The 22,456-nt window shown below is 40.5% G+C and overlaps 1 protein-coding gene across 1 annotated transcript in view; it reads left to right on the forward strand.

Moving 5' to 3' along the window:
* CEMIP2 (cell migration inducing hyaluronidase 2) overlaps positions 1 to 22,456 on the forward strand; it is a 49,248-nt gene that overhangs the window by 1,041 nt on the left and 25,751 nt on the right. Inside the window, exons 2-5 of the mRNA XM_085313725.1 lie at positions 11,238 to 11,574; positions 17,477 to 17,617; positions 18,170 to 18,731; positions 21,463 to 21,632. Of these exons, the coding sequence (XP_085169851.1) occupies positions 11,250 to 11,574; positions 17,477 to 17,617; positions 18,170 to 18,731; positions 21,463 to 21,632 (1,198 nt within the window). The 5' untranslated portion in view covers positions 11,238 to 11,249. The remainder of the gene's footprint in view (positions 1 to 11,237; positions 11,575 to 17,476; positions 17,618 to 18,169; positions 18,732 to 21,462; positions 21,633 to 22,456) is intronic.

A 22,456-nucleotide genomic window follows, 5' to 3' on the forward strand; every position in this document is an offset into this window, starting at 1 on the left:
GAGGAGCGCGCGCGGTGCCGCGCGGCGCGGGTCGAGGTGTGCGCGGAGGCGCTGCTCCGTGCTCGGCGTCTTGGAGGCGGATCTGCGGCACGGATTCTGGAAAGGCGAGGGATTTTTGCCTGCCTTACGAGCTGCGGGAGTGAAATAGCATCTGGGGCTTGGCGAAGATAAAGCAATAAAAAAGCCGAAGCGGTGCTTGAAGCTGCTAGGTAGCATCAGTTAGGTTTCAGCGCAGAAAAGGGTTTATAGCAGTCTGTCCCTGTGTGTAAAATGGCCCGTCTGTAGCCTGACTTGAACCAGATAGCAGTGGGGAGGAGAAAGAGACTCTTCTTACGGAGCCTGTAGGTCTCTGAGCTGCTTTTTTTGCAGGGGCCCGTGTGCAGCCTGTGTGAGCGCAAAAGCTTCTGCCAGGTAGAGTTTGGGCTCCGCGTTTAGCGTGTTTCTCTTGCTCTCTCCCTGCCAACTCAGCATCCAGCAGAGCATTTGTCGTGGGCTCCATCTAGGCAAAGTGCCCTGGAGAACAACAGTTTTATACGAACTAAAGGCAATTTTTTTTTCCCTTTATTTTTTGTTTCCTTTTTTCTTTCTGAATCACATTTACGGTTCAGGGCAAGATGACTGTTTGAGGCCCCTGCTGAAGTGAGACTGCAGAAATGCTCTCTGAAATCTAGCACCTGATCAGGATATTGGCAGAGTGACTATTGTTGAGACACGTGGATAGGTATTTTTTTCGGTTGGGGACTGTAGGGCTTTTTAATTGTGAGTATCACTTTACATTCATAATAYTCTGTGGGGAAGTGGTGGCAAGAGTTGCCTGAAAGCTTTTTCATCAGACTTGTTGCTATTTGTTGAATGTTGAAGCTACTACGTGGTAGATGATGGTAGTGGTGACCTCTGTGTGAAAAGAACTGTGTTGTGTTTAGCAGACACCGTGAAATCTTCCAGAGGTGTCCCAGCTGTAGCTGATCCCATGACTGGAAGAGGAGGTTCGATTTCATTTTTTCAAGGATGGGATAGGAGAACAAAAAAAAAAGTTGGTTTTCCTCTAATACGTGAATGTAAAAATAGGTGCAGTAGAAAGAGATTTATTAATTCTACAAACCTGAAGAATAAACCGCTGGGTATTCTCAGTCAGTTAGTAGCCTGATTTTTTCAAAATCTTGTTTGATATGTATTTGAATAGCTTATATCTGAAAGGAGATTAAGAGATTTTGCTTCTGTGGGTAATGATAAGTTCAGAAGGATGGATGCTTTTCAGTCTAATTTAAGTGCTTGAAAGCAACATTATTATTATAAAAGATGCAAATATATACTTTCATTCCTTGGACAATCTGGACTACTTGAAACATTCTTTAATAATGGATAATAACTTAAAAATTTTTTAATATCCAATAGTCATTAAACTATCTTTATTAAGTATCCAGCATGTTGTAGGAAACTATATACTAAAGAGTTTTAGCAAACTATTTTTCTGCATTTTAAGTCGGTGTATTCTCTACTTCTTTGTGTTGGAGTCTCATTTGCAAAAAAAAAAAATGTATTTTGCAGCTTGTTATTTTTACTTAAATGTGAAGAGCCATAAAGGAGGGGTAGTAAAAATGTCATGGATGTTATGCAGTGAGTCAAGTATGTTTATCTGATTTGTTGAACATGAGGTAGCCTCATGCCTCTTTACTGGCACTGAGTGGATCCCAGCTGTCCTTCCTCTTGGTGCTGCTGCCCTCCTCCCTACCGCTTGTCCCCTGCTTGCAAAATCTCTTCCAGCTCGGCCTCTCCTCTTTATTCGCCTCTAAAATGGACAATTCGCAGAGCTCTGCAGACCAAATTGTGCCGTTTTACACAGGAGGTGAGGGGAGGAGATCCTCTTTTCACCTGCTGTGTAGCAATCGCTAACTGTTGGAGCYGCAGAGCCGCAACCTCCACAGCTGGCTGGTGGCATCTTCTCCTGCCCGTCAAACTACAGGGCTCCTCAGATCGCTGGCTTCATTGTGCATCTCTGCAAGGAAACTCGGTCCAGAGCTCTGTTCCTCACCTTTTACGTGATTACGTCACTGATTTAGAAACTACTGACATAAGAGTGGGAAAATTATCATCTAGTTAGTCTCACTCCCTGCATGTACAAAGGATATGATGGCAGCACATGATGTTACATAGTTGTCTAAAGTGTGTCTCTGAAGTTCATTATTTGGATTAGCAAAGACAATTCCATAAAATCATTTAAAATATACATCAAAAGCATATCTTTCAGCTTCTTGTTGGTTGAATCCAATCATGAGTAAATGTAATAGTAAAGTCCTTTACAAGTTATGTTTTACTGGAAAGGATTTCACTATTGATTTAGTGGAGATGTTGTTGGCAAGACAGATGGAGATGACTTGTTCATAGATATGGATTTATTTAAATATTTTCTTGGAACAGTAATACTAAGAAAAGAAGTTGAAGAGGAATAGAAATCTTCAAGAAAGATGCGAAGAAGAAAAGTGATCTATTTGCCAGTGCAGAAAGGAAATACAGAAGATGTTGAAGAAAGCATGCTTTAAAACTTATATCTAATTTCGCTCCTCTGTTGTAGAGCAGGTTAACAAAAGGGAATGTACTAGCTGATTCTCTATCATTTTGACATATAAGATTTTTCTTTTAAAAGGCAATACAGTCATGCAAAATGACTAGCTGTACCTGGCAGAATATTGCAAGGCCTGGATATTAGATGTAAAGTTCTTGGAGTAAATTCCTAGAAAGGAATTTACCACAGTAATCCAAAATATGAATGCAGCCTCAGCAGAATGCATACTTAATGGTGGATCTGAAGCCATTGTTTTACTTTTAAAATTGGCTTCTATTGTCAGATATCCCAAATACTTCATTTCTCTTTGTGATTCTTACAGATGGGAGATGTCTTTGTTTTCTGAACTTACACCAAGGTCTTCAGTGCTGTGAGTTAGATCACTGTATGTTATTTACTGAGTTCTCCACTCTTCAGTATTTCTGTGACTCTGTAAAACTATGCAGAATGTAAATGTTCAGACATGCAGTCGAGTTACTGTGCATTAGCCGAACTGAGTTTTTAGGAGGCACCAGAAACAGATCAGTGTGATACTAGGGCTTTGAGCTTGCATAGATTTAGCTGGTAGTTGTCCTACCCTTCAGCTGGAGGCCACCATCCACAAATGGGAACATGTTCTCATGCATCTGCTACTGAATGCCAGACTGGCATGTTAATTTAAGTCGTYGGTTAAAGGTATATTTTGTGCTGACAATGTTGACAAAGAACTGCCGTGGTTGGGCTGAGGGCATTTGGTATTTATAGGAGGTGGTAAGTTTGAAAAAGTCGGGACAGAAGGTGACAGATAACTGGAAGTTTAAAGCATAGTACATGAATGGCCATATCATGTCAGACCAAGTATCTGTCGAGACAATTACCCGATGTCTAAAAGTGGTGAGCAATAGATGTCTGGTAAAGATTTTATAGTCATATCACTGCTCCCAGCCACCAGCAATTTATGATTCAAGGGCTTCCTAAGCTACTAGCAGTGTCTTGTGTGCAGCAAGCCTTGGCTGACTGCTTTTCTGTGACTTTGTTTTTTTCTGAACCTACATAATCTTAAAATTCACAAAATCCAGTGTTATATCAGGTTCAGAAGGCTTTTCTATCTCTGTTTTTCTTGGAAGGGGCATGAACAATCTTTCACCTTTTCTGTACTGCTTATGACTTTATGGACCTCTGTCATATATCCTTTTAGTCATCTTTTTTCCAGGATAAAAAAATCCTCTGGGAGTTCACCCAGCTAAGAGGTGCGGATGTTGCAGCTGTTTGCTCAGAGGGTGTGACCTGGAGCTCGTGGTTTAATCATCTTCTAATGCAAACTCATATAATTTAGAGTTGCCTTGGGTTTGTTTGAGTCAAAAGAACAAAGGTGCGAAAATACAACAGAACAGAAGGCAGTTTTTCAAGCTTCATTGTTTTCTTCTTCACAATTAAAAAACCCTGAAAAACCCTCAAGTAACAGAAATAAGGGTTGGCGTATCATCACTTGAAATCTGAATTGGATGACTAAACTTGTAAGAGTAAGATCTGGGAGCTTCAGCAGAGAGGAAAATCACAGTAAGTACAAAGAACTGGGTTGAAGGAGAGAGAGAAGCAAGTGCATGTTCTGATACRGAGTAGAGCATATTGTGCTAGTGATCAGTATTTTAAATATAATTTGGTGACTTTTAACATGAAATCCCATTGAGTACTTAGTAATGCTATCAGTAAACTCAGGTGTCACCTGGAACATTTATGTTTATGTCCCTTGACTAAAACCAAACGTGAGAGCTGTGGTTTTTTTCCTATTCTGTGTTACATTCTGTACTGTTATATATGATTATAATCTTTTTATAAGGGTTTATCAATCATATTATTTAATAAATAAGAATTAGAGATGTAGAGTTACTGTCCTCCCCTTGACTGCATTACAAGCCAGAACTTGATTATCATCAGTCACTCAAGATTGTCCCAGAAGTGGAGTTCACTTCTTTGAAAAGTATTTCCATTGCACAGAAAATTTTTCTGAAGTTAAGCCCTAAGCAGTAGCAGTTCTGGATGGGATTTGTGTACTTTTAGAAACAGTGGATATCTTTAAATGCAGCCTCTTGTTAGAATCAGTATGACAAGTTTTTTTTTTTTCCGATTTTACTTTTTTTTTTTTTTGGTGGCATCTTTTCAGGTTTTCTAAGACAGATGAGGTTACTTTCATGTGGAAGCTGTCCACTTAAACCCACCCTTTTATCTACTTAAAAGCAGGCTTGTACTTAAACCTATTGCTGAGCCAAGGGAGATCCAAGCGTCCTGGAAAACCAGCTCCACCATGTCCCGGTGAGGCTAGCGACCGGTTCTCTCTAGACCGTTATAGCCTTGATGCCCGAACGAACCATGACTCACACAGCAAGCTAATGACAGATGCATGATTAAAATGCAGATCTCCACTTTCGATCTCTTATGCAAATTATTAAAACTTTCCTTTATGAAACAAACTAAGTTTAAGTGAGAAGCATAATAAAAATTATTCCATTCAAGTTGCCTGTTCTAGGATGTGCGCAGTGTTTGCTAGTGTGCTGTCTTGGATCCTCTGTATTTGAAATATGGGTGTRTGCAGTTGTATACCAAGAAATAGTTGGTTTCTCTGTAACATCCTCCCACAGAACATTCTGCTCATTTTAACAATGAAAGAAAACCAGAATAGAGTTTCTCAAACTGTAAATGTTTTCTAAAGATTAACTATGACAAAGGGAAACAGAAGGGAAAAAAATGAACTCATTGCAAGTGTTAGACATTGCTTTAGCTATAAGGACCTGAGCTCAATGCTGTGGTTTCTGGCTTCTGTTTTAATGGGCAGGATCTAAAGATGTTGGTCTTATCAGAGCAGTACTGAAAGTAGCAGTGCCTTTATACGAGTTYGAACACGTGAATGTTTACTGTATATATAAAGCTCAGGATCCAAGAATTAGAAAAGGCAGACATGTCTCGGCAATCTCCACAGTAAATACTCTTGGAAAAGAATTACAAAAATCCCTTAATCTCATACATGAAAATTTCAGAAAAGTTAGACTGCTTTCAAGTGTTTTCCTCATAATTATATAAGTGAAACTAAATGGCTGCTGCAAACTTAATTTCACAAACTATCGATAAAGAACAAAAACATAYCCAGTTATCATTGGAGAGGGAACCACTTTCTTTTTTCCCCCAAAAGAAGTCACTTTGCCTCTGATCTTTTAGGCATCATCCTTAAGGGAGATCTACAGAACACCCAGCTCCAGAAGAGACCAGGAATGAAATTCCTAGTAGCTCTGCTGTATGCTGCAAGTCATAAACATGAGAGTGGTTTCACTTGACATGCCRTAATTTCATACTTGTTCCCACAGTCAAACTCATATTCCACAGACTGCAAATTACCTGTCTCCTTCCCTTGGGAAGTAATTTTATCACCCTCTTCCTTCCAAAATCTTTTCTAATCTTCAGATAATAACTAAATTGCTTCCCCTATCACCTGACATATATGTAATAAAACTTAGGGCARTTGTTTTCTACTTGCATAGAGCTTTGAAATATGTTTCTGTTTCTGACCTGGAGGAAGGCTGTATGCACAAAATATTTCATTAGAGTAACTAACTAGAAAAGATTACTTTTACCTACAAGCCTTGTCTTAAGTTGTAAATATTATGCATAGGTGTACTTTTCTCTCTTGATATGTGGTGCTTTGGGGAGGCTTGTTTTTGGAAATGTGCTACTCAGTTTGAATAGTTTCCAGTGCTTGCATATCATGTCATTTTGTGTTTTCTSTGTGCCTACAAATTCAGTTAAAATGAATAGTCACTATACAGGAAATTCAGAAAATCTGGGGAAATGTGACTTTTTCCCCCCCTCATTTCCTTTAACTATGCTCTTACTTCTTGTCTGTCTTGCCTGCATCTCTATTTCATGTTGACTGTTGTCCTCTTGACTTTCTTCAGAAACCTCTGGGCAAGGGAGGTGACTCACTTTTGGTGGCATACTTCTAACAGTGTACATAGTAGCGGATGTCTCTAGCTTTACAATTTGTAAAGTCATTTGGCTTTTTTTCAGACTGTTACAAACATTGTTGTGATCTCCCCAATTACTTTGTTAATGCATTTTAATATATGTTCATTCTTTCCAGCTTTTGCATTTGCCAGTGGAAAAGCAGATTCCTGTAAACATGCTGTCTATTATTTTAGTGTATAGGCCTAATTTCAAACAAGGGGGTAGAACCAAATGTGCAGTTGCTTAGGCATGCATATAGATACCTCAGGTGTTTGTTGGAAACTCTTCATTTTCAAAAGTAAGCTCACACCATGCAGATTATTTGAACTGGGAACTTYGAAGGCTTTTGAAGCATTGCCCTGAAATTAATAGCTTTAGCAGTTAATGGCCMGCTTGGAAGCAAGTAAAGGTGTACATGTCACACACTGGAAATTTGCTTTACACCACTTTCTGTGCAGTAATTTTAGCTACTTAAAATTACTGTATGGGCTTGTTGTCCCTTTCCCTTCTTCTGGGTTTCTTGCTGCTCTTTGATCGCACACCAGACAAGTCCATGTGCCAAGAAAGCAGCAGGAACCGGTGTAGCACCGTATTACGTGACTAAGTAATTTTCCTGATGCGTGTGTGGTTTGCCTTCYCCCACCCCCACACCTGCACATATTTCCTGATTAGTGATTATATACTCTGAAATTAAACTCCGTGGTGATAGGCCAGAGCTACAACTTGTAGTGTTGATAGCCAAGAGCAACAGAAGTACAGTTTCATCTAGTTTCTTTGATTTGTTTTTTTTTACTGTTTTGGGGGTTGTTTTTTGTTTTTCTTTCTTTTGGACAGACATGTACCTATGCACTCTTAAAATATATTTTAAAGGAAGCATTAATTTCTTTGCATAATACAGAAGTAAGCTTGCATTGTTTACCAAGTTGTCAGAAGATGTAGTGGTGAGTGAGGAGTTTTACAACAAGCTTGTGTTTTCCTACAATAGTCATTTCACATCAGGAAAGAGTGAAGTGTCTTGGTGCATTTCTCTCATCAGAGTGGCATCAGAAGATGTTTTGAAGTGGCTCCTAAAAGGCATACAATCTGATTCCTTCTCAGGAAATCGGTCCCATGCTGAGGAGCAGGTAAGCATGCCACTTGCTGCTTGGTGCACACTTGTGGCTCAGGAGATTTGTTTTATGGTGCATATGTTTGTAGTTTGTGCCAGTATAGAACAGTATAGGTATGTATGAATATGCAGCTACTTTTTGCTATAGAATAAAGGCACAACTCAAAAGTAGTGAAGGAAGATGTGAGGAAATAAGGGATTTTCCTGCCTGTCCTGGGAGTCATTGCCATCTGTCCCTGAGGTTTACTGTCCACACAGCTCARCTACCCACCTGGACAAAACTTGCAGGTAATCACTGTACTTAGCTGCAGTGCAAAATAAACTGGTTCATTTTAAGGTAGTTATTGAAGACAAGTTGGCTGACGTGATGAATATGAGAAGTACTTCCTTGTTTACTTATTTTAAGGAAGGAGTACATAAGGAGAAATCTGAACTGCGTGGAAATAAATAGCATCACTGCTGCAAAAGGATGACATGTGAATTCATTTATATTCCAGGAGAGGAATGTGAACTAGCACCTAGTGAGCTGTGGTATCTGAAATGCTTTACCTGAATGTATTAGAGCCTCGTTGGTGTTTGTGAGCTGGAAGTAGGTTTTTGTATATAATCCTACCTGAAAACTATAGTGAATAATGGATTTGCAAAAATTGTGTAATGGTCTGTCAAAGCGTGAAGGCCAAGAATTTTGAAAATACCAATGTAGCAGCCCATTTGAATAGTGCAGTGTTATGGTAGCATTGAATTCTGTACAACTTTAGTGGCAGCATTCATTAATCAGCTGAACATTGTGCAAGAACTTGATTTTTACTGAAGTCACTCTGAACAAGCTGCAAAGTGAAATACAAAAATCATTCTATATAATACAGTGGACATGCAAGAGCAGACTCCTGCTTGTCTACAACTCTGTCATTAAGAGGAGATACCTAGATTGTGGAGTTCCATCATGATCGCTCCCTTTTCCTTGCATTTAGGAAATCCTGGTAGCAGGAGCCAGCCACCTCTGGTTTTCTTAATTGCAGTGGTCTCCTGGATCCTTTGTTTTCTATACCTGAAAGAAGATGCAACCTTCTTTGGTATTTTTAAAGAAGCGTAGTGTAGGCGTGGGTCAAAGGGAAGTGGCAAACCTTGGTTGTGGGTGGAGAAAGTGAAAGTGGTAAAATGAAAAACCTCAGATGAATGGGCGTTTGCAAGAAAATGTGGCATTTAAGAAGTTCAAGAAGCTTTTATTTTCTTTTTTTTTTTCCTCAACATTATACTCAAGCTGTATTTGTACGGCCTAGTAACTGCACTTCTCTCGAGGGCATTACTGGTTATACTGCTATTATGCAGTTGCATTTGTGTTTTTCTATCTGAAAACTTCCACAGAATAGAAGGGAACCAAAAAAGTCAGTAATTTGAGTCATTATCAGTGTGTTTCATTTTAAAAGAAAAGCCAATAAATGTTGTAAAGGATAGAAAAGATCATTGTTTCAGCTAGAGAATTTCAGATGACAGAGGAAGAGGGAAGGAAGTGTGGAAATAGTTACTCCTGTTGTACTGGAAAACTACATGCAAATTCTTGATATTACTAAATATCTTCTTGTGGTTGTATTGCTTCATTTTGATTTTGTAACAGGGAAGATGTTGAGTCTGCAGGCTGCTTTCCACCCATGCCTGAGGTGCCCAGTGTTCGCACTCAAATGGGATTCTTAGAAAACTTTCACAGTTAGCAAAATGATGTTTGCAAGGGAGAGTTAATGTTTTATAACATATTCTCACTGCTGGGTTGTTTTTTTTTAATAAAAGGATAGTTTCTTATCTTTTTCAATTAGACATGAATATTGCCTTTAAATTAAAAGCTCCTTCTATATTAAGCTTTTAACTCTACTTCCAAAACATAAGAAGTGATTGAGGTTTTACTATTGGGAGATGTTTAGCTGGGTTTTAAAGCACTTGTGAAAGAAGGCTCTTCCACAGTGCTCATAAAACATTGTACAGTTAAGTTTGAGAGTAGAGGATTAGATTTGCGGAATAGTTTCTCGAAGCACAGAAGGGAGAATGGTGAAAATCAATTGGCTGTGAGGAACAGGTGCAAGGAGCACTGGATAGCTGCTGGGGGATTTGGCATAATTTTTGCACTCTGGGGCTGGCTACTCCAGTTAATGCTTCAGTGCCTTTATCTTCATTGTGCGTACATCTGGAGTTGCATTGTCTCCCTTGAAAGGGTAATCCAGTCTGCTCAGTAATGACTACCCCGCTTGCCTTGAAACAGTGAAGTATCAGATTTTGCAGTGCGCGAGACAAAAGGCTCCTTTGCTGCTTCTCAGAATGAGATTACAGTTGTTGCGTTTCTCCTTCACCAGTGTGCCTGGCACTTCAGAGTCTGGCTTTAGAGTTCCCTTTGTTAATGGAAGAGAAAGAGGATCTTTATGGCCTTTTCTTTTTACTAGTTCTTATTTTTATAATTCGTTTTACTATTTAATATGCATGACTTCTGCTTAAGGTTTTTCAGGATCTAGTTAGGAGGTCAGGTTTCAGTTAGTTGAAATTTGAGCAGCCTTCTCAGAAATCCCATCCCTAAGAAATGTTAATAATAACAGTAAAAAAATACCAGCTTTGTGAATACCTCTTACAATACAATGCATTTGGAAGAAAGTTTGAGGAAATAATTGTATGCAGTTTTGTATCTCCTAAAGTAAACCAGGAAGCTGTGGTAGATTAAAGCTGTTGGGCAGAGTGAGTTGAGGAGTAATATTTTTAGTAGGTTTTTCGCCCTGGTTGTTCCAGAAAAAGGTGAAACCAGAATGTTAGTAACTGAAATAAAAGGAATGCCTTATTCTCGGTGATAAGTATGAAAATTTGCAATAGTCATGTTGCTTCCAGGTTTTGTGTCCAAACTCAGACATCTTGGCAAGGAGACAAACTGGACTTGCTGAGCAAGGATGCAGATAACTTGCTCACAGGATCATTCCAGACACACCTTTATTGGCAGCTAAATTCTGCTGTGAGCAAATTGGAACTCTGCAGGCTCTATATGTGTTTACTAATTAAAAGTTGCATCAGAGTGGAAAAGTGAATACAAATAAAGTTGTGTCTGGTACTTTATTAAATGCTTTTTAGTGCTTCCAATATGCAATGAAGAATTCTCTTTCAGTCTCTTCGATAAAAGAAAACAATGAGGAGTTTGTTCAGCTTCTGCATGCAGAAGAAATAYATCTAGGCATTCTTTGCATAGCTGTGGGCAAGAGGGGGTTGCTGGCTTTCTCATTGTTTGGCGAGTCATTTCTTAATTGCACAATACAAATTAACTGTAAGAACATTCGATTAAAAATACCTAGTAGAAATGTTGAGAAATGGCCTGTGCTCTACTGGGTCCTAGTACCAGATTTTTTTGTTGATGAAATTTTATGTATTGTTGTTTGGCACTGTTAACACTGTGGTGAACGACCAGTAGCTACTGTGTGACTGGTGCTGCATAGATAGCCATGCTAAGGAGAATGCATGTGGCCTGAAATTTGTATTTTTTCTGGTGTAACGTACTCTCCATTCTGAAACCCTCTCTCTTATTTTTTCTTTCCTCCCCCTCTGTGTGTGTGTGTGTGGATGTTCCAGTGACTTTATAACATGCAAGACGCTGATCCCAGGGGGAGCTCCCCTGCTTTCCTTCGGCCTCAAAACGGGAGCAGTCACAGGTCGTCCGGGTATGTTCCAGGCAGAATCGCCCCTCTTCGCCCCCCGCCGCCTTCACAGAGCCACGCTTCAGCCGAATTTACCTCCGCCAGACAAGAAGCCCGGGCAACGTTTGCGTCCTTGCCAGTGGAGCAGCACCGCCGCCAGGCAGAAGCCGACAGACACAAAAATACTCTCATTTGCTTTGCCGTTTCTAGCTTTTCACTTTTTGTTGCACTGGGGATTTTTTTGGGAATAGCTTCAAAATATGCTCCAGATGGTAAGTTCTTGTGCAAACAAACTTGTCCTAGAAGTCAAACTCTGTATGAATGTAATTCAATAATTTAACATCAGAATAATGTTAAACGTTTAGCACAAAAATGCAATACTCGGTGTAATTTTAATATGGGAAAGGGAGCATTCCTTTAGTATTAAATTCAGCTCCTTTTTCTGTTATTGGTGTCACTTTTTTATATGTTTTTGTTCTGAATGATTTAATTTACTTGAAGGAAAAAGGCATAGCAATAAATAAAGATGGGGGAAGCATGTGCTGAATAGGTGTAATTAATTTTGTGTGTCAGAAAAGCTGGCTGATATTTTCACAAATTGCAGAAAAAATGAAGTACTTGTTGTTTGAGCAGTAACTAAGGAAAATAGTCAGGGTATTTTACTTGAATGCTTTTTTACTATGTGCTTGCTTTATTTTTTTTTTAATTGAAAAGGCAGCTTTTTGTATCAGTCTAGATTTTTAGATGATCTTGGAAGTCTGGACAACTTTCAGGGTATCATGTATGGCAAGGCGGAACCAAATGTGTCGGTGGTAAAAAAGCATGAGCAGATGATCTTATTAATTACTTATCACTAGCTAGATATGCCTCTGGCAAAATATTGCTAAGGCTCATTAGGAGATGCAGTTGTTAAAGGCTGGTTGTGTATTTTGGAGAGTGGGTGTTTTTTATGATTTTTTTTTTAATTTAGAATTCGGTTCCTACAAATGAGGTTTTCTGAATTGAAATTGGTTGACAATGATTATTGTGACACAACAGACTTAGCCTCTTGAATGGTTTTTGACGTACTAACACCAAAGGTTCTGTTTCCCAAGCCGATACAATGAGTGGTGAACAAATTGGAGAACAATTAAGTGAAGATTTCAGATAGCAGCATTAAATGGATGCATACATGTTACAGGGACACACTTGGTGGTGGGTGAAGTTACAGAATTTGTATTTTCCCACCAACATTGCAGGAAAACAGAAAATTGAGGAAGTGGTAAATGGCAGATCAGTGCTACCTTGTGACCTAGATCACTGGTGATGTGAGTACAGATTTGCAGTGAGTACTTCAGTACAGCCACATGCAAGAGAGCTAAAGGTGATTTAGTCAGCTGATCTTGGGAAGAAAATCTTCCAGCTTTTATATCATACTGTTAAAGCTTTCTTTTGCTAATTAACTAAAAGTTGCAAGTTTTGGTGGATGTTTTACTAAAAGTAGTGAGGTTTTATTATGCATTGTGGACTATGATAAAGAGTGGTCCCTTTATACTTTGAAAACTGCTGATGTGAAGGAGATGGTTCCCCCCTTCTGCCCCTTTTTTTAAATATAAATAGTTTTGGCATATTTTTGCATCATTTGTTGTAGGTTAATTCTGAGTTCTAGAGATCATAGCACCATAGAATCACAGAATCAGTAWKGTTGGAAGGGACCTCTGGAGATCATCTAGTCCAACCTCCCTGCTCAGCAGGGTCACCTAGACCATGTTAGACAGGGTTGCATCCAGGCAGGCCTTGAATATCTCCGGAGAAGGAGACTCCACCACCTCTCTGGGCAACCTGGTCCAGTGCTCCGTCACTCTCACAGTGAAGAAATTCCCGCTCACGGTCAGGCGGAACTGCCTGTGGTTCTGTTTTTGCCCATTGCCTCTTGTCCTGTCACAYGGGACAACTGAAAAGAGTTTGTCCCCATCCCCTTGACACCCTCCCTYCAGGTACTTGTACACMTKGRTMAGATCCCCCCTCAGTCTTCTCTTCCCCAGGCTGAAGAGACCCAGCTCTCGCAGCCGTTCCTCMTAGGGCAGRTGCTCCAGCCCTCGGATCATCTTTGTAGCCCTACACTGGACTCTCTCCAGTAGCTCCATGTCTGTCTTGGACTGGGGAGCCCAGAACTAGACACAGTACTCAAGWTGAGGCCTCSCCAGGGCTGAGTAGAGGGGCAGGATCACCTCCCTCCACCTGCTGGCAACACTCTTCCTAATACACCCCAGGAGACCCTTGGCCTTCCTGGCCACAAGGGCACATTGCTGGCTCACAGTCAGTCTTTCATCCACCAGCACCTCAGGTCCTTCTCTGCAGAGCTGCTCTCCAGAAGGTCAGCCCTCACAGCTTGTACTGGTGCCTGGGGTTATTCTTCCCTAGGTGCAGGACTCTGCACTTGCCCTTGTTGAACCTCAGGAGGTTCCTCTCTGCCCAACTCTSCAGCCTGTCCAGGTCTCTCTGAATGGCAGCACAGCCCTCAGGTGTGTCAGCCACTCCTCCCAGCCTGGTATCATCAGCAAACCTGCTGAGGAGGCACTCTGTCCCCTCATCCAGGTCATTGATGAAGAAGTTGAACAGGATGGGAGCCAGTCCTGAGCCCTGGGGGACTCCACTACCCACAGGCCTCCAGCTGGACTCCACGCCACTGATGACGACCCCCTGAGCTCTGCCTTTCAGCCAGTTCTCAATCCACTTTGCTGCCCACTTGTCTAACCCACACTTGCTGAGCTTMTCTAGGAGGATGTTMTGGGAGACAGTGTCAAAAGCCTTGCTGAAGTCAAGGTGCACAACGTCYRCTGCTCTCCCCTCATCTGCCCAGCCAGTCCTTCCATCAGAGAAGGCTATCAGATTGGTTAAGCAGGATTTCCCCAATCTTTTCCAGATCTTTTCCACTGAATATTTAGATATGGTTAGCAATGGTTGATGGATTACCAAGGATACTTAGGGTGTTGCAGGAAGAGTTGTTGTGATTCAACAGATATTTTTTTTTCCCTTCTATCTTATGTTACGACTTATGTTAAGATTATGACTGCTTTCCTTCAACATCCCRTTGCTCCCTTATGGAAGTCCAGCTAGTTTTCAACATTAGTTGTTGCATTGTGTCTTTCTGAATTTCCCCTGCATCATTTTTTAAAAGGAAAAGCATGCCCTCTTTGGGAACCTTAACCAAAGAGAAGTTCCACGCAGGCCCTGAGGAGAACCTGACTGATTAGAAATTTAATCTCGTGGTGTTGCTGTTGCAGCAGCTCCCTGGAAGACTCTTGACAGGTGGGAATTTTAATACCCGCAGCAGAAACCCAGCAGGTGCAGTATTAAAATTAGCGATACCAGTGCCAGCTAGGTGCTTTCTCGTTAAAGGGCGATCGGAAATCCATATCATCGATGCTCTTCCTGGCAGTTTCACCAGCCACAGAGGGAATGTGAGATTTAGTAGCAATGCAACAGCAAATCCTAACCCTCCGGCATGCCTTCCCGGCAGGGAGAAGGATGCTCGTGCGTATTCCTGTGCCTGCCTCTCTGCTGGAAGCACCTCGCGTTTCCTCCTCGCTGCTAGCTGCCCGCCGCCGTCTCCTCCCGGCCGCGGGGCGCTGGCGGCGCTGGGGAGCACTGGGGAGCGCTGGGGAGGCGGTTCCCCCTCCTCCGGGACCGCGGCGGGCGGCGAGGAGGRGCGGTTTCTCGCAGGAGAGCTCTGCCTGGCCTCTGCCGCGCTCGCCTGGAGCTTGCCCAGGGTAAACAGGATCCTCGGAAAACAGAGCTGCCAGACGGTGATAAACTTCTGCTGAGCATAATATAACACTGATAATTTTTTCCCAGAGGCCTGGAAAACTCCAGACTTGGTGGCTAAGCAGGTAGAAAGCAACTATTTAACTGCATGTTGAGAACTGTTTCCTGCCTTTTCTCCTGCCARATTTCATATCCTTGCTCCAACATGTGGAAGGTTCTAGATTTCTTTTTGGCATTTTTTTTTAACCACTTACAAAAATACTATTTTTTTCCCTCCTAACCCTGTTAGAAGCAACTAACAGCTGACCCATTTTTGTTAAAACTTGCAGAAATGCTGTGAAGCAGAGGCTTGACCTGGAAAATTTTCAGCTTGAGCGGTTTGGCCAGGCTGTAACTGCCTAATATTTTCCGTTATGTGTTTCTGTTTTCATTTAACCTTAACCATGGAGGCAATGATTGTGGACTGTGAAAACTAATCGGTAATTTTGGAGGTAATACATGGTGAAGTACTAAGTATATGATGTTTCCCCGCAGCCCAGTGGAATTACTGAGGAAGAATTTCAAAATGCTTTTGCTGAGCACGTCGGATTTGCTTGCCAACGAGCTGTTCGACGTGCTTTAAAAGCGTGCTCGCGTTGCAGGAGTGCTTAGCTGTGGTTCTGATGGCCACGTTGTCTTTGTTCAAATGCAACCTGCAGTAGAGTCTAGGGGCGTTTTTTTAATTGTTGTTCAGTTACAATGATATTGCTCATCTTTCTGACTCGACAGAAAAACGTACGGTTACTAGATCTTAAACGGATCATACAATGCAGAAATCATCAAGCTGCTGACTCATGGACACATTTCCCTCTGCTGCCGGCCAGGAAATAAGTTTCTTCACAGTGCATGTGTGTGGTGTCTGGGGGAAGGGGCTTAGTGATCCTGCGTGAGTCAGGTCTTGAAACTTGCCTTTTTCTTTTTTTTTTTTTTTTTTTTTTTTCCSCAGCGACTGCTCAGCTGTCTTGCAGATATCAACACTCCTTGCTTTTTGGCTTCCACCATCTATTAAATTCCATCTGTTAAATTTCGTTTTTTTTTTTAAAAAAAATCTCTTCTTAGGCTTCCCCCATTTTTTTTTACATATTTTTTATTATTTCCATATTACTTCTGAGATGCCTTTTGGCTCTAATCAGTTCTGCTGTTTTTTCCCACTGGCAGCCCAGGCTTAGTTTCTGTGGGTTTCCTGGGTTGGAAAGCCTTTGAAATGTGGAGAGCAACAGCAGAAAAAATAACATTTCTATCAGCAAAGCTGAGGCTTGTGCTAAGCCTGTGTGTAGGTTTTACTTTCTTTAGATTTTGCAAGAGTGGTCTATTGCTAATAGCTTCCTCCCCAAGCTGCACTGTTTCAGGTGTGTGGGTTTTTTTTTCTTCAGAAGGTAAAAGGTAAAAAAACAGTGCATAGGCTCCATTGCTATGGAGCCTTGCTATTCTGACTGTTACCTCACTTGCACTGCAAACCTGTTTATTTTGGCATCTCCTTGGCTGTGTTTTGCTTTAACAATAACCTTTGCAGTCCCTTCTGTTTCCCCACTTTTTTAGAAAATTCAGGAAATACTCTCCAGTCTGTGTATGTTTATGCTGCTGTATTACAGTGGCTCTTTATGCTACRTCTCCTTTTCTGGCCTTGTGGTGTGGCGTTGTTGCCTTTGTAGTGCCAAGCTTCTCGCAGGATTTCAGCAGCGATGGTGTGACTCTGCTCTACCTACTGTATGGCCTGGTGTTCATGTTAACTTCTTAAGGAATTGCAAGTTTGAACCTGTAATTCCTCACTTACTAGGAAACCTTCCGGGAAGGTATTATATTTAATATATGAAATGTGCTTTGTCCTTATTTCTGAGTTACCTGCAAACCTGGATTTGAAGGCATGTTTGGGAGGCTAAGGAGCAAGAGGGGTCAGCCTTTCTCGCACAGGTGCCCATGACCTTGAGGGAGACGAGATGCTCAGGGGCTGTGTTACAGCCGTGTTAGTGTTTCGGATAGCTGCCCTAGGACATCCTGCGCTCGGTGTGACTGCTGCAAATCTGAGTGCTTGTTGCTTACGTGCCTGATACGGACAATCTAGACATTCTGGAAAAATATTAGATGTTGCGCTGAGGTTTGAAAGTGTGGTGTATGGCAACAGTTCAGTCTCTGTGTGGGACTCAGGGACTCTAAATTAGGCATAGGAATGCCTTCCTTTCTGTAAAAGTTTAGCTGCGYTTCCTGCAGCCTTTTGGCTACTCAAGTGGAAACTGCAGCACCAGTCRCTGAAGTAATGCGGAAGGTTTTGGGACCCCTTGATGGGTGACTGACACTACCTTGTGCGTGTTCAYCCAAGTGCTCCTTGGCTGCTCTCGCCCTGCTGGTGAGAGCTTACTATTAAAAACTGAGTTTCACGTTGTGTTGCAGAGAATTGTCCCGATCAGAATCCCCGCCTTAAAAACTGGAGCCCTGGACAAGATCCTGAAAAGAGAGTTTTTATCAAAAAGGGAGATTTGTTTCGTCTGGATTCAGATGCTACAGTACACTCTATAGTTATACAGGATGGAGGTATGTAATGGCACAATAAACAAGAAGTTTCAATTTACTGTATACTTTTTATTTTGTGATGATATGGAAAGTGTATTGGAATTTTGTATTGCAGCTTATTGACTCTGCTTTTACTTTTCAACTCGCTTCCAAGCCAGAAGCATCAAACATTAAAAGGATGAATGAATGCTCTCATGCCCTTTCAGTGGGGCAATCACATGGCTTGCAGTAGGGTATAGTAAACGAAGGCTTGCGTAGTAGCTTTCCAGGTACAGGATCTTCTGGTGTTAGTCATGGTATGTTAGTAATTCTATGAAAATGGCCCCCCCCCAAAAAAAAAAAGAAAGAAAAGGAGGAATAAACTGAATAAACTCACAAAATTCTTAGATTACTCACAGTTATTAGGAGTTACTTTCTAAAGTATTCTTAAACGTATTTAAAAGCTTAACTGCTTATTTCATGGGGGTGGAAATTAAATCTTTTCTAATTTTTCTGTTGCTCTTATTGGAGAACTGGGTTCTTTGAGTCTCCTTTGATATTACTTTGACTTACGAAAATATGTTTTTCTTTTAGGGTTACTTGTTTTTGGTGATGATAAAGAGGGTTCTAAAAATATTACTCTGAGAACTCGTTTTATCCTGATAAAGGATGGTGGAATGCTTCATGTTGGAGCAGAGAAATGCCGCTACAAATCCAAAGCAACTATCGTTTTGTATGGAAAATCAAATGAAGATGCTGATGTGCCAGAATTTGGCAAAAAATTTATTGGTGTGGGCCCTGAAGGGACACTGGAATTGCATGGGCGCCAGAAGGTATCATGGACTCTTCTGTCGAAGACCATAAATTTCTCAGGGCTGGCCTATGGTCATTATACATTTAAAAAGAATTTTTCCCGAGGACTAAATGTGAGAGTGATCGATCAGGATACAGCAGAGGTTTTGGAAGTATTAAAGTTTGATACTCATCAGTTTTCAGAAGAAAGCTTGAAACTCCAGAACTTACTGAAAAAAGGAAGTCCTGGTCGCATTGTTGCTATTGCCGTAGGAGATTCAGCTGCTAAAAACCTACTGAAGGAAACTAGATTAACTATTCAGAATCTTCTGGGAAGTAAGTTTGTCACAGGATTGAGTTACAGGTAAATAATTAATTTTATCTCTTACGTTGAGTAAAGTTTAGTTAGACCTTCTGCCGTCTTTAGGGAGTTTGTCAAACTTTCACAGTCCCAGTCCTTAAAATCTTACAAGGATTAATTATCGTTGTAGTATTTTGATAATGCAGAGGATGATAGTTAACAGATATCTGTATGATAAGTATTATTAGTTATTCATAATTACTGTCTTTTGCTGTTCTTTATATAAATTAAATTTAGGTACAGTGAAAAGTTATTTCCTTTCAAACACATAGATAGCAAATAGGTATTAGGTAAAGCTTTTAATGCTTATGCTTTGATATTTGGAAGTTTAAGGAATGACAATATAGACAAGGCCTGCAGAGAAGGGAAGCTGATCAGGTATGTCAAATTTCTCTGTATATCCATGCCCATGCGCTACTGAAACCAAAGTGCAGTACCCCTTCAGTTATTCTTCAAGGGAAGTGGTCTGTAAAAATACTTTATTATCAAAATACATTTGTAAAGTATTTTTGTAATTTTTGCCKTTCCTTTCATTCAGTCTGTTGGGGCTCAAATGGTGGGACAAATAATAAGATATAATAGTACAGGTGAAACAGTTATATAGATATCGCAGGAAGTGTTAAAGCAGGAAACTTGAAACTACTGTGCCATTTATTTTGTTATTGTACATGACTTTTTGCAGTGTATGTTTTGACTCTGGCTTACTGCTCTATAAGTTGACAATAAGTGTGAAGGGGCTATCAAATCGCCTAATGGTTTACCAGTTCTTCAGCTTCCATAAAGATGGTTTTGTATAACCTTTTTGTTTCTCAGAAGATCAGCAGTGTAGTTTTTCTGCTCTATTTTTATCCCTTGTTATCCCCTAAAACCTGAATTCCAGTTATTTTTCCTTCCTCTACTTTGACAAAACAGTATCAAATATCARTCAAGATTACTTACTACAACTCTGATTTCCTTCAGAAACATGTTCTTGAAAATAGYTGCGTAAGATCTGGCCATGTGGTCCTGTGGAAAGTACTTTCAAGCCTGCTTGTGAAGCAGTTTTGTTAGAGGCACTGAGACCTGTGTGGCCCAGGATAAGCGCCTCTTCTGAAAGCTGAGAGGACTATGTGAAAGTGATTTCTTCCTGTTCCTGTGCAGCCAGCCTTGATCTGAATGGCAGGTTCTGGAGTTTACCTCTGCCCATGACTGCCGCAGGAACTAACCCAAAATGAGGAACTTGCTTAACCTGCTGCCATGAAGTAGATACCTTATATCCTTTTTCTTCTGTTTTCTGCTGAACTGATTCCTGTCTATTTTCATTAGTATAAAAAAAAACCTCTTTAAGCACAAAAAATTTGGTTWTTCTGCTGTTGGTCTGCTCTCTGCAGCAGAAAATGGACAAGTAACTCATTTCTTGATGGTCACTAACAGAAGCAGGGTCATTTCATTAAACTTACAAAGCTAGTAAAACAGAGTTGAGCATGGTTATTAAAAACTGCGTTACGTCCTTCTCCACTTCTATCTCTTCATCTGAAATAGGATGTGCTAAATTCTGAACTACTTATTTTAAATAAATGAAATGTTCGCTAGTACTATGGAAAAGCATGACTAGTATATACTATTCTCATAAATGTGTTGAAACCAAACAATTTAGTTTGGCCTTTTAAACGCAATCATTAAGAAGACTATAAGAGGGGCTGAAATAAAGGCAGCTAGATCGACAGTGGTCTTAATACCTACCTTTGAATCAGTCATTAGCAATAGACTAAGTCCAGCTAACTGACCCTGTTTTCCTTTGATTCAAACCTTAATGATACTTTTTTTCCAGCTTTTTAATGATGTTCTAGTCTGCTGCCTCTGCATGTAATTATGATATTATGGAGCAGTAAAGGACAACAAAATACTGTGATGTTCAACTTGGTTGCAGCTTTCTGTGCTGCACAGTTCATTTTCCATTTTCAAAAACTTGGATGCATTGAGTAGAGCTGTAAGGAAGTGGAAACACATCAAGGACAGTTCCCGGCTCCCTGCAGGCACCTGGCCAAGATAACTGTCCAGCTAAGGGAAGGGCTAGTGGAAGGGAAAAAAATGAAACCCGTGGCCTCAGCCTTCAAAAACCTCCACAATCACCTGTCCAAGGGTTTTAAGAGTATACTTTTTTCTTTTTCCTTTTTTTTTAATGAGTATCCTGAAAGATTCAGAAGATCTTGCCAGTCAAACCCAGCGGCCGCAGCTGGACGCGTGCGTCCCTCCCAGCCTGATGCAAGGAGGTCTCCTGGGACTCTTGTGTGAACGAGGCTTACGGGCAGCGGCTGACAGAGCTGCTCCAGGCGCGTCAGTGCTGCCTCCTAATCTGCCCCCGCTCCAGTAAGCCTGTTCGTAAACTGGAGCCAGAATTGCTTCTATCACTCGTCCCTTGTGGTTTGTTTTTGCTTTTCTTAAAAAAAAGTGAAGTGTCTTGTTGGACGATGTACAAAAAAATGTATCTGAAAGGCTTCTCTTCTAAATGGAGTGATCTCATATTTGCCAGCTTGTATGTAGAACATCCAAGTGTTTTAAACCGTGCTTTTTTTTTTTTTTTTTGGTATGCATGTCAAGTTTTTTTTCCTACTGCTTTTAAAATGAATTTGGGAGAGTAAACAAAAGGATTATAAATACCTTTTGTATTCCTTTTCKTGTCCTGTACCTGTTTGTGAAGAATTTCTTTAGGGAGATTATATTTAAATATTTACTATGGGGTTTTTTTTTGCAGGCAAGCCTGGGCTTTAGTTGGTGTGATAGGTGGTGGAAATTCTTCTTGTAATGAGTCGGTGAGGAACTATGAAAATCACAGCACGGGTGGGAAAGCTCTTGCTCAGAAAGAATTTTTCACAGTGGATGGTCAGAAGTTTGTTGTGAGAGCATACAGCGAGTGGAATGAAGGTAGGAAAGCATTTGGTAAAAACTGTGAACGGGGAAAAATAAGAATCTGTATATGCCTTTTTTTCTTTCTTTTTTATTTTTTTTTGCTTGAACTGTTACTTGCAATTCTAATTTCTAATTTTCTGTGAGTTTTGCTTTTTGCCACATATGTGGCCTGTCTGTTGAATTAAGTGCAAGGACACAGTCCTGTTCTAGTACAGGTTTTTCTCTCAATCTGAATTTTGATCTCAATTTAAATTTTTCTCAATCAAAATGTGCAGTATGTGTGAAGCATTATATTAAGAGGCAATTACTGTCTTCATTTTCAGTATATTAGATAGGAATAAGGATTCTAATAAACCACTAAAATAGATTTCTGTTTCTTTTAGCAATCTGTCAGTCATATATATTTTAAATTTAAGCTTCTGAGATGTTGATTRTGATCCTAAAGGGAAAGCAGTGTGCAAGCCAAGAGAAGCATTTTATTTGTTTTATGAGTTCCTGTTCTTTTTGATGGTGAACTTCAGTTCTCTCATCAGCATTAGGCAACTTTTTTCAGAGTTGGTTTTCTGGAATAAAGAGCCTGAAAACTCTACCACTTATTTGCATTTAACATTTAGTTCTTTTTCAGTAAGACTTTTGATCTGGGCTTTGTTGTTTATGGGCAGTCGTCTTTTTCTGCTTCTGGAATTACTGAGCAATATTGTTTTTTGCATCAGAAGAATTTTTTTAAGGTAGTCAAATGCTTGGTTTTTAAAGTAGTTGAGCTATTTTTTCTACTCTTTTTACTACCCTTACATTGCTTGCTATGGCCCTATGCAATCGTATTGGATCGTATTGGCTCA

The sequence above is a fragment of the Rhea americana genome, unplaced genomic scaffold, assembly GCF_003343005.1.
Source record: "Rhea americana isolate MKP2758 unplaced genomic scaffold, rheAme1 scaffold_11, whole genome shotgun sequence".
Classification (NCBI taxonomy): Eukaryota; Metazoa; Chordata; class Aves; order Rheiformes; family Rheidae; genus Rhea; species Rhea americana.